This window comes from Candoia aspera, chromosome 6, assembly GCF_035149785.1.
Source record: "Candoia aspera isolate rCanAsp1 chromosome 6, rCanAsp1.hap2, whole genome shotgun sequence".
Taxonomy (NCBI): domain Eukaryota; kingdom Metazoa; phylum Chordata; class Lepidosauria; order Squamata; family Boidae; genus Candoia; species Candoia aspera.
In genome coordinates, this window is record NC_086158.1 from 22,522,047 (window position 1) to 22,534,934 (window position 12,888).

The 12,888-nt window shown below is 37.7% G+C and overlaps 2 protein-coding genes across 2 annotated transcripts in view; one reads left to right on the forward strand and one right to left on the reverse strand.

The window, feature by feature from the left end:
• The window catches only part of VEPH1 (ventricular zone expressed PH domain containing 1), a 115,566-nt gene that overhangs the window by 15,694 nt on the left and 86,984 nt on the right, over positions 1–12,888 (forward strand). The gene's annotated exons all lie outside the window — the stretch shown is intronic.
• Positions 833–7,219, reverse strand: PTX3 (pentraxin 3). The gene is made up of 3 exons (XM_063307881.1): positions 7,039–7,219; positions 6,154–6,693; positions 833–1,495 (listed from the first exon to the last, which is right to left on the reverse strand). Exons 1-3 carry the CDS (start codon positions 7,169–7,171, stop codon positions 876–878), a joined length of 1,293 nt encoding a protein of 430 aa, XP_063163951.1. The 5' UTR covers positions 7,172–7,219; the 3' UTR covers positions 833–875.

Here is a 12,888-nt window from a genome sequence, read left to right on the forward strand (position 1 = left end):
CCAACCTGGAGGTCTCATTTTCTAGCAACTGAAATTACCTAAATATTTGAGCCATCTTCATATGATTTTCTTGGCAACAATACCAAAATAGTTTACTATTGCTTTCTTCTGCATTTCATTTTGAAGTTTTCTAGGTGGGTTAGCTTTCCTCAGATCTGCAGAGCTCCACCTGCCTTAAACTCCATTGTGGATTACTTTTAGCTCCACACTTCCCCTTTGGTTTTATCAGCAAGGATAATCCTATCAGGAGGTCCTGCTAGCATCATTTTCAGGGTCATTATAGCTACGAGCCTTCCCACCATGATAAATGGTAATCATGTAATTCAGAGTGTGTTCAAAAACATCTTAGGGTTTGATTAAGGTATGTACTTAGAGAATGTTGCATCCATATAGTGGTCTAGACCTGCATGTTTACATACTGACTCTTAACAAGATATATTTAAGAGCCTATGATATAACTTTCATATGGTAGCAATTTTAAATTGTACCCTATATACATGAATCCTCTATGAATGAGATTTCATGTGGTTAAAATTCATCTTACTGGCTTAGCAACTGCTTGTTCTGAAAGCAGCTTTAGCCATTTGTGGAGAGCTATCTCCCAATCTTCTTATGACAGCACTTTTCTTCTTTATGGACTCCAGAGATCATAGATATTGGATTATAGTTGTAGCCATGGCAGTCATCCAAAGGCTTCTTGCCATGTGAAGCCTTATGCAGAGTTTCTTGGGTGAAGCAGAGATAACTGACTTCTGAATGTTCTTGATACTTCTGCTTTTCCTGTGGAAACTGTATCATGGACCAATTCTATATTCAGATTTTATAGGTTCTGTTTGTTGTATTTGACTTTATATAGAGTTTTGAAGAACATTAGTTCAGGGGCTAAAAACATACTGAGCTCCTCCATGAGGCAGAATCTCTGTAACACCCCACCCAACTATGTTGCCACGGCTGTTGCATGTATCTTCTTCAGACTGTCTTATTATCTCTATATCACTGAGGATTCTGTCCCAAATATTAAAGCCAGTTATTTTTCCAGAAAAAGCTAAAGATTCATTGAAACCACCTCCAACACAGCAGCCATTCTTTTCCTGGCCAATCTGCAAAATTCCACCATCTGGAATGATGTGGTCTTCAGATATATCTGAAGAGGTGACCACAACCTTTCCATTTATCCATAAAGAAACATTTCCATTAACTGAACTCCAAGTACTGCAGATGTGCGTCCACTCTCCAGAAGAAATGACCTTTGGGGCAGTTATCTTGTTAAGATCACTATTTACAGCAAGAATCACTGAGTCATAGTCCAGATAAAGCTGAATTTCATAGGGATTATTCTTTGTTCCATATGAGAATACAATAGTTTTGTCCAGCGCTTCAGTTACCTTAACCCATGTGCAGACAGTGAAGGACAAGAGTGTCATCTCACCAGTTGGATGAACACTCACGAAGATCTTTTTAGAACGCATAGGGAATAAAAGAACTGTTTCACAACCTGTGAAAACAACAGAATGTATTTGTTATCAATAAGCTGAATAATATTCAAGGCTTATGCATATCTGGGATAATCATAACATAATATGATTCTAGGTATCAGTCAAATAATGTGTCCATTAACCAGGCAACTATACCAAGTATGGTACCAAGGACAGTGGTTCTTCTGGCTCTTAGGCAAAGAAATTATTTCCCTTTTTGTAATACCTTTTAAGAGAGCCAGTTTGGTGTAGTGGTTAAGGCACCAACTAGAAACCGGAAGACTGTGAGTTCTAGTCCTGCCTGGGGCCCAAGTCTGGGTGACCTTGGGCCAGTCACTCTCCCTCAGTCCTAGGAGGAAGGCAATGGCAAACAGTTCTGAAATCTTGCCCAAAAAACTGCAAGGGCTTGTCCAGGCAGTTGCTACAAGTCAACACTGACACAAAGGCATTCCCCCCAAAAGTTCACCACACCCCACAACCTTTTAAAGGGGGGGGAGCAGAGATACTAGGACACTGGGACCATCTCCCACTGAACTAGATAATCCTCTGTTTATAAAGAATTTACACTGGGAGGCAATAATTGGAAAATAATTTCAAATAATGTAGCTTTTGTTACATGTAACTAATCTCAAGGTGATGTCTAACTCTTTCAGTAAAACACCCAGATGATTCCCATAGGTTTTCCCCATTTGCTTTTCATAATTTCTTTGGCAATCCATCTCCATGCCATGGGGTGGGGTGGAGAGGAGTGCGGAAGAAACCCTTTGTCACCAATTTCTACTCAAAAAGACTTTTACTCATGGCGTATACTATGTGTAAATATTAGGCCAACTCAAAAATTACATAAATATTGTTAGACTTTGGCAAGCATATTACAGATCAGGAGTTTCCCAAAGCTTGTACATACGTTTTCTGATTAGGGCCTGTGATAATAAGGATTAGAGATTTTTTTTTTCTGATTAGCTTTTTCACCTATTGGATTTCTGACACTTTTTTATTACATCAAGGAAAACAGTGATATTTCATTTGAAGTATTTCTACACCTATATTTTTAAATTTAAATTTATTATGACAAATAATATGCATGATAAACATAAATTTGTTAGCAAAATATTACAGTTAAATTAAATGCATCTATAATTACAAATTGAAGTAATCTAATTGTTTTATGGGCTTGGCATGTATATCTGCCTGCTGCATGCACTTCTATATCTATTTTAGATACAGCATGTAAATAGAAATGAGGAAATAAGAAACCAGGAGACCGAGTTCTAGTACCACCTTAGGCATGAAAGCTGGCTGGGTGACCTTGGCCAGTCTCTCTCTCTCAGCCCAACTCACCTCACAGGGTGGTTGTTGTGGGGAAAATAGGAGGAGAAGGGAGTATTTGGTATGTTCCCCGCCTTGAGTTTATACAAATAATAAAGGCGGGATAGAAAATAAATAAATAAATAAATAAATAAGTGGCAGATCTTTATCAATGGCATAACTGATAGAGTACCTACCTCAGTATGTATTGAAGTTATCAGAGTCTTACACTAAATTCTTGGCCATTTTGACCATCAGAAAAAAATGCTTTTTATCATTTTCTCATGCAAAAAGTATTATCTTATGTTGCCCTAAAGTGCGAGTTTGCACATTTTCATGGTTTGAAAACTCATGGTTTGGAATTAATTTTCCATGTTGCGACCTGCCACTTTGTTTAAAAAGATCTCAACTGTACAAAAATCATAGGTAAAGAACTAGAGGATAAACAGTTTGAAGCAATAAGAGACAGAAATTGAATTATAGTTGTCTACTGCCAAATGAGCTATAGATGAGTACAGTAAGTACAATTTAGAATTTTTTTAAATAAATGTATGAGAAAGTGATCACAGGAATTTGAGATATGGTATTGTATGGTTATTACGAATAATCATCAAACATTGCATTTCAGATTCTTTGAACTTCAGAAGTAAAATGGATATTGAAATCACAGTTGTAATAATTAGTATACCTTTTCTACTTTCTCATACTGGGCTGGTGTCATATGCTCTGAGCTCTGAGCATGTTAAAATGCTTTCGACCACTGAGAATAGGGGCAATGGGTCATGAAAATCTGCAGGGATACTTCTTCAAAGGGCAAAGAGCTCTGTGTAGTGACATGGCTTTTTAATTATCAGGATTTCTAACTTTATTATCAAGGGGTAGGGAAAATTAAAACCAGCTTTGTAAGTCACCAACAATAGTGTGATCAGAAAACCCCTTAAGAATCAACCTGGCAGGAATCCAAAATGTGTGAGAAATCAAAACCAGTTGCTGAAAACTCTTTTGAAAACAGATTTCCAGAGGGATCTGTGGAATAGTTTTAAAAGTTAGACTTTTTGTTCTTAATCAAATTATGAGTTTCCTCCCCCTTGTCAAAACAAATAGAACTGAGTTATATCATTGGTCAGAACATGGTAAATTAAGAACAGGTCCTGAAGATTTGGTGGAGTTAATTTGGACTTATCACTTCATAGATTAGTTCAATTGCTCCATGCATTTTCCTCCAAAGTTTAGCAAAGAGCAATCCGTAATCTCTTCCTCCTACTCCTCCCTCTCTTCTGTAACAACTAGTAATGTGAAGCATGCATGACATCATTCCATTGTGAGGTTTCCTCTCTCATGCAATAGCCAAAGAAGTGAAGTGGGGTTGGGAAGCTTACAGCATTATGACAAAGCACACCGCACATTCTGTATTGTGAAATGTTACAAGGGAGAGGGAAGAGCAGATGGCTACTTGTGGCATAACTTTCTCCCTGAAATCAAGATAACGCCAGCAGCCGTCGGTCTAAAAGTTATCAGACAAAAGAAATGGTACATCTATTCCATTCTTCCCTCTGATGGATTTTTCTGGTAAAAGAAAACATCAAAAAAATTGGGGTGGGGGAGAAAGATGTTAAAAGGTGACATTGTCTGGATTTCCTATAGACACCATTATGAGGTGAGGCAATTGCGTAATGCAAACCTTTGTTGGGAGCAGCCAAGAATAAACAGTACTAAAAGTGTTCTGACAATGCTTTCCTTTTGGGGACTTTAGTAAAACCTTTGCACAGTGAATTCTCAATTAATTGTTTTACGTTTATGTCATGAGTATATAGCTATTAAGATTACTTCAAAGGATGTATTAATGCTAGATATCTATTTTTAACAAAACAAATGGCTGATCAAGAAGTGCATTGTTAGTAATTTCCTATCCTATCCATTAAAATAATTAAGGCTCCATCAGGAGTTTCTATAGTTCCTCAGGAACAGATGTGGGCCTTTTCAGAGAAAAGTAATAATATTTTTAAGCATGGCATTTTAATATAACCTTATCTTTTGAAAATTAATCAGTGTGAACAGCATGGCATCATCTTTGTTATGCTTTCCCCAATGTGCTCGTCCAAACTTATTTATTCTCATCTTGCTCAAATTAAAATTTCATTTTCTGGAATAGTTCTAAATTAACTGAATTTAAAATTACTACCAAAAATTAGGATGCTTGGCAATATAGGACTTTCCCACCGTTTCACATACTTTTGAAAGGACCTTTAGATATTGACTATGGTTCTAACAAACCTTTTGGACTAATGAATGCATGACACACAGCATGAGTTATTTAACCATCTGCTTATTTCTCAGCACTACTTTATTTTATAAAATAAAAGCAGTGTTTCAGGATCATAAGCAGCTGTTGCTTTAGAGACCACTAATCTGTCCAAGGAATGCCACAGAATTAGGGAACCTCTGGTAACTGTGGCAACTCTTCTTTTGTGTGGTTAATTATATGAGACCTATGTCGTTCTTTCTATAGCATACCAACAGCTATTTAAAATCAACATAATAGAACATCTAGGTATGAGGGATACAGCTGCCTTAAAAAAGAACACGTTAGACTTTAAATGGGGTGAGAGAATATGTTTCAAAGTTATCTAACCTAAATAGTTTCATTATTTATCTTAGCATAAATCACAACACGTTCAGATTGGGTATTAAAAGTACTGGAATGGTTGAGGGGAATCTTTGTAATATATGGCTGAGCAGTTGTGCTTCACAGAGTGTGAGCTATTCCACTCTCCTGAACCCCTGTGGAGGATCTGTTTATGCCCTGAAGCATGAGAATTAAATTGATGAATAGTCTGTTGACATAATGAGGGAGCTCACAAGGTCAGATTGTGTTCAGAAGTAGTCCCTGAGGAATGCGATGAAGGAATCAGCAGGTATGTTAGAAGAAGACAGAGGACAGCCAGAAAACTGAATTGATTGGGATTGTCAATGACTTATTGTTGTTATTGGTTCTGCAAAATAAAGGATGGAAGGGAATAACTGCAAACGACTTAGCAAAACTTCATCATTGCTTTACTAATGAGCTATCTGTAGATGGTTTTGGAGCCCTCTATTGGCCAAATATAAGTATTCAATGAACATATTTTAAGCTACAGCATCATAGTTGAAGCTGTGAATACTGGAGATGGCTTTCACACTACACTGTGAGTTCATATTGTCTGGCTGCTATACTGTACAAGCTGGACATGCTCCCACCCAGTTCTCTCCAACTTCGTAATAATGGCCCCTTAGCATCAGGTAAAGTTATTTAACACACTTAAGGTTAATGTGGTTGGTTGGAAATGAATGTGTAAAGCAATAGTAACATTGGAAAAAGTGTCTGACTCACCAGCTGGCAAGGAAGGCTTTGTGGTCCTCTTTTGGGATTCTTTCAGCTCAGCTTTTGTTTCCTGCAGTTCTTGCCACAGTGACTTCAACATGAAATTGTCCCCATTAGTTATGTAGCCGACTCTGCCTTCCTCTGACACATGGCTCTGCTGATCCCCCTCTTTGGCTCTCCCCTGCCAAGCATGCTCAAGCTGCCTGAGTCGGTTGGAAAGATTTTGATTCAACTGCAGAATGTCTTGGAGAATCTTTTCTTGCTTGGTCTCATGAAGCATCCCAGAAATACCCCCGGTATCTTTGTTCTTTGCCATCATCTGGTCCATTTGGCTCCAGATCTGGGAGGTTGTTTTCTCGATATACGTCGTGCACGTGCCAGCAAAGTTTCCCACAAACTGCAGCATTTCTGCTCTCAGCATCTGCAGCTCCACCTTAAGGACTTCATCCAGAGACTGAAGCAGCATGTTTTCCTTCATCTGGGAATTCTCAAGCATAATGAAGAGCTTGTCCCATTCTGTGTGTTCTCGCTGACAATCACATGAAATGGCTGGAATAGAGGACAGAGTAAACATTATACTACATGTTTGAACCATTTTATCCCCAGAGAAGCTGTTTAAAGAAATATGTACTCCACGATTCTTTACATGCTTTCTTTCTCTAGAAAATAAGGCAAGGGCATAACCTAGAAAATAAGAGCAGAGAAATGTGCTAGTCTTCTGTCTTGGCTAAATGAACATTCTGTAACATTAATGCTATTTTTGAGTTTGCTAGCTACAGGTTTTGCAACAATGGAAAAATAAGAAACATGAACTCTGAATATTATTTCTATTGCTAATACAGAAACAATTAGTTTGCAGTTAAAGACTAAGGGAGAAAGGTAGAAAGTACTTACTTTCTTCTGTAGCAGGAATTACACTCTCTATTTCATTGTCAAAATTCAAGAAGAAGAGATCCTCATACTCATCTGTGTTCTGAGTAAATGAAGAATAACAGAGAGCAAAAAACAGAATCACGAAAGAAAACATTTTTGGATAGAATTTCCCAGCTGCTTCCTTAAATGTTGCAGTGTCTTAATCTCTAGCAAGACTGGAGTAGAGATGATTCCAAGAGAGAAAGCCCTTAAATAATACTGGGAGAGTGCCTGAGCTTGAATGAATGAGTAATTCTAGTCCTGGTGCTGTAAGAGGAGTGCTTCTGGTTATTATTAATTTTTTTGGATGGGAACTGTAAGGAAGGGGGAGGTATGGAGATTGCACAATCCTGAACCTTGCAAGTCTGAAATGTGGGTGGATTAGTAAGGAGTGAAAGGGGAGAAATGATGGAAAGTCTGTTCTTGCAAATTGCAGAGCTCTTTGGAGGCTAGATTTTTTTTAAAAAAAAAATGCCATGGATTTTAGTGAAAAACAAGGCAAATAAATAAAATGTGGATTTGCTGACTTAAAGAAAGATAAGAATTTGCAGAGATTCTTTGGTTACAACTGGAAAGTACATACTAAACTCCAGTAGTTGTTAGTATTCATTTGTAAAATTTATCTATTGTTATTGGATATAGAACTGCAGAACTCTGTTTGGGAATATCATTTTTATCGTTAAAGACACGTATAATATTGGGATAAACAGAGAGGATGTAAAATGTTGCAAAGAATATATGAGACCCATTTTCCTCTAATAGCAATTATTTAATAGCAATTGTTCACTTGAACAGGAAAAATATGTTACACATTTAATTCTGGTAATCAGCTGATTACACACACACACACACACACACACACACACACACTCCTAAAATTTTGTTTGGATGCATTCACCCCCCCAGAACAATCTTTTCTAGACATTGATCTTGAATATCTCTAGAAAGCATTCTATGCAAATCGAGATGCCATGTTGTTTGAACAATACTTTGAAATGAGTTTTTAATTCATATCCTGGATACAATTAGAAAATAAGACTTACTTAAGGGGACTATGCCTGGTTAAGGAGGAATTTGAGAAACAGAATTTCTAAATATATGAAAAGCTAATGTTTGCTCCACTAGAAATGTGTAAGGATAAATGTGATTTCTCTAAAGAATTGCATGTCATAGCTTGTTCTGCTTAAGCTTATACTTATTTAATGTTTTGATTCTCATGTGTACCTTAAAAGAACATTCCTCTGTAAATTATGTAAGAATCAGAATATTTCAGACAGAACCACTGTGTGAAATATGGGGGCATTTAATCAAACTGGGATAAACTACCTCTTCATTTATAATCTACATTTCTGACTGGAGTTAGATATGATAAATGCTGTGTGGTCTGCAGTTCCATGTTTCATCCTTCTTTCTCTCCCAATAAAAATCTGATAAAACAAAAATAGATGACACAGTGCCAGCTGTAGCTATAGACAACAGCTAGTGAAATAAAGGTGAGAATCTTCCATTTCATGTCATGTTAAGTATTTATTAAATACGTATGGAAAAGAATACAGGCAATAAGATAATCCTATTATTATTTTTAACAGTAGCCAAGGGACTTCAATCTTACACAGTTTTGGCCCAGCATGAATGCTTATATTGTGATGGAGTTAACCTGTGTCAGTCAGTGGTGGGCATAATATACCCCCTTCCTGTTGTTGGGCTATTAATCTCAAATGAAGCAAAAGTTTTCTTTTTTTGAAGAAGCTTAGGAGGAAGATACCATTTTACTGCTATACAAGGCTGCAAAGAATTTCATACTCATTTATTTATTTATTTATTTGCTAACATGACAGAAATGTGATAAAAGCAAGACTCATGTGGCCTTCATTTTGGTAACAGAATGGTCCAGTGGGAATGCTACTATGTCATTATATAGCATCTTTCTAGGATTTTTTTGTTTTGTTTTGTTTTGGTGAAAGGGGTCTGCCACAGCTGATACAACTATCCAGTTGTTGTTGTTTATTCGTTTAGTCGCTTCCGACTCTTCGTGACTTCATGGACCAGCCCGCTCCAGAGCTTCCTGTTGGTCGTCAACACCCCCAGCTCCCCCAGGGACGAGTTCATCACCTCTAGAATATCATCCATCCACCTTGCCCTTGGTCGGCCCCTCTTCCTTTTGCCCTCCACTCTCCCTAGCATCAGCATCATCTCCAGGGTGTCCTGTCTTCTCATTATGTGGCCAAAGTATTTCAGTTTTGCCTTTAATATCATACCCTCAAGTGAACAGGCTGGCTTTATTTCCTGGAGGATGGACTGGTTTGATCTTCTTGCAGTCCAAGGCACTCTCAGAATTTTCCTCCAACACCACAGTTCAAAAGCATCTATCTTCCTTCGCTCAGCCTTCCTTATGGTCCAGCTCTTGCAGCCATATGTTACTACTGGGAACACCATTGCTTTAACTATGCGGACCTTTGTTGTCAGTGTGATGTCTCTGCTCTTAACTATTTTATCGAGATTTGTCATTGCTCTTCTCCCAAGGATTAAGCGTCTTCTGATTTCCTGACTGCAGTCAGCATCTGCAGTAATCTTCGCACCTAGAAATACAAAGTCTTTCACTGCCTCTACATTTTCTCCCTCTATTTGCCAGTTATCAATCAAGCTGGTTGCCAAAATCTTGGTTTTTTTGAGGTTTAGCTGCAAACCAGCTTTTACACTTTCTTTTTTCACCTTCATCATAAGGCTCCTCAGTTCCTCTTCGCTTTCAGCCATCAAAGTGGTATCATCTGCATATCTGAGATTGTTAATGTTTCTTCCAGCGATTTTAACTCCAGCCTTGGATTCCTCAAGCCGAGCATGTCGCATGATGTGTTCTGCGTACAAGTTGAATAGGTAGGGTGAGAGTATACAGCCCTGCCGTACTCCTTTCCAATCTTAAACCAGTCCATTGTTCCATGGTCTGTTCTTACTGTTGCTACTTGGTCGTTATACAGATTCTTCAGGAGGCATACAAGATGACTTGGTATCCCCATACCACTAAGAACTTGCCACACTTTGTTATGGTCCACACAGTCAAAGGCTTTAGAATAGTCAATAAAACAAATAGATGTTTTTCTGAAACTCCCTGGCTTTTTCCATTATCCAGCAGATATTGGCAATTTGGTCCCTAATTCCTCTGCCTTTTCTAAACCCAGCTTGTACATCTGGCAATTCTCGCTCCATGAACTGGTGAAGTCCACCTTGCAGGATCTTGAGCATTACCTTACTGGCATGTGAAATGAGTGCCACTGTTCGATAGTTTGAACATTCTTTACTGTTTCCCTTTTTTGGTATGGGGATATAAGTTGATTTTTTCCAATCTGATGGCCATTCTTGTGTTTTCCAAATTTGCTGGCATATAGCATGCATTACCTTGACAGCATCATCTTGCAAGATTTTGAACAGTTCAGCTGGGATGCCGTCGTCTCCTGCTGCCTTGTTATTAGCAATGCTTCTTAAGGCCCATTCAGCCTCACTCTTCAGGATGTCTGGCTCTAGCTCCCTGACCACACCGTCAAAGCTATCCCCGATATTGTTATCCTTCCTATACAGGTCTTCCGTATATTCTTGCCACCTTTACTTGATCTCTTCTTCTTCTGTTAGGTCATTGCCATCTTTGTTTTTGATCATACCCATTTTTGCCTGAAATTTACCTCCGATGTTTCTAATTTTCTGGAAGAGGTCTCTTGTCCTTCCTATTCTGTTGTCTTCTTCCACTTCCACACATTGCTTGTTTAAAAATAATTCCTTAAAGTATCCAGTACTCTGTGAAATAAAGCTGTTTGGTTACTTTGCATTGCTTCCAGAAACACTTTTCCAGACTTATTTTAAATGTGTGGATGAAAAACGTATGGGTGAAAAAACATCTTTCTACTTGACTGAATCCCACTCACCATTCCAAAGATGGGTTCAGCTCACATCCCCCTTGAACTCATAGTATGTTCTGCCACACATTTATCTGTGTGAGTCTATGATTAAAGAATAAAAGCATCACTGAAAATGAAGATAGTAGCTTCAGAGGGGCAAATTTTGTTATGGTGGTAGGGAGGAAAATTACTTTGCCTTCCTTAATTTCTTTTCCTTACCCCAATTATTCCCAGGTCGCTCAAGTCTGCCTATGTCTGCTAGTTACCTAAGAGAATTTGTGCATGGTAAATGCATTGGCAAAATTAATTCAATGTCTGTTTTGGTCCTGATTCATCATTCAAAATCCTACCCATTTATATTGTCAAGCTAGCAGCACACAGTGCATGACCAGTAGTTGAACATATTCCCATGGATAAAATATTATTTTAAAGGTTTAAACAGTTCCTTGAAAAGGTTTAGCCCATATTTTATTTTACAAAATAGAATTCCTTCCAATTTTAGTCTTACGTTTTCACAAATCAAGAATACTGTATGGGTGACAACTTTACAAAAATATACCTAAGTTGCTGGCAGCCAGTAATTGATCATCACTGTTCCAAAATATATGAAGTGTGAATTTGAAACCAATGCTCGTTGTGTGCTGGGTAAACAACAGGGCAAAATTTGGTCATATAAAATACCTTTTATGTATTAACATCAGTAGAAACTATCCAACTTCAACCAGCAGGCTGAGGGTGCCTCATTCATAACTCATTTCACCAAACATTTTCCCTCTGGAATAATCCATTGGCCAACTTTTACTTCATACCATTTAATTCATAAGGACCCAACTGGTTCCCAAGATTTATACAAAAAGGCATCTCTTGTTTTAAGAGTGAACATCTGCTGACATGCAGTCAGGAGGCTTAAGAAACACATTTGAATAATGATAATGTCAAGGCTCAAGCCCTGGCATGCTCCTTTCTAGTCTGACTTAAAGATATCCTATCTGGATATTTAAAGCAGAAATATATCTATAAGAGGCCTGGCAGGCTAAATTCTTATATTCCAAGCTTAACATACAGGCATGTTTAGTTCTGCCATGTGTCTGGAAGCTTCATCTTACTTCATCAGAAGCATCCTGTAACTGGCCTAGGTCAGTGTCAGCATGGTAGCTGACTTGTTCTGATGCAGAAAAGACTTAATTAGCTATATGAGGCAATCCTGCCTAGTCTTCTGCTGATTCAGACATCCCTAGACTAAATAGTTGGATGATATCATGCCAGGCCATTGCAGAGATGCATATGGAAGAAGAGGATGTAGGTTTAGAATGTATATTTTTATAGAATTGTTTAAAGAAAATTGTTTTAGTGTGTGTAGTTTACTTTAATGCTTGAATTTGGTTTTATCTTTGCTATTTCTGGCTTTTAGTTACTGTTCATTCCACTGAATTTATTATTATTGATATTTTATATATAGCCTTGAGAGGGCTCTTTTGCATAATAAGGCCATCTAAAGCATCTACAAATAAAAATCAATAAAATCAGTAAATATTTTCAAAATTATGTAAAACAGAATATATTACCCATAACACCAGAGTGTGTTAAAATAAATATAATATATGTTACAGGCATCTGAATCCCAGTCATAAGGGATGATAATCATAAAGGAAAGCCTGCTGGATCAGACCAAGGACCCATTTAGTCCAACATCTGTTTCCCACCAGAGTATAGCCCCATGCTTCCAAGAAAATCATGACGAGGCCATGAATAATGCCCTTATCCATTATTCATTCCCCAATTCTGCCAGCAATCAGTATTCAGAGATGTATTAATTCTTGTATATGTAGATATAATTCTGCTACCCTCCCAGATATGTCATATTTTACTGAGATAATTTGATGAATGTTCACTGTCAGTATTTTGTGAACCAACATTAACTTAAAGAGAAACGTTAGTGACTGAA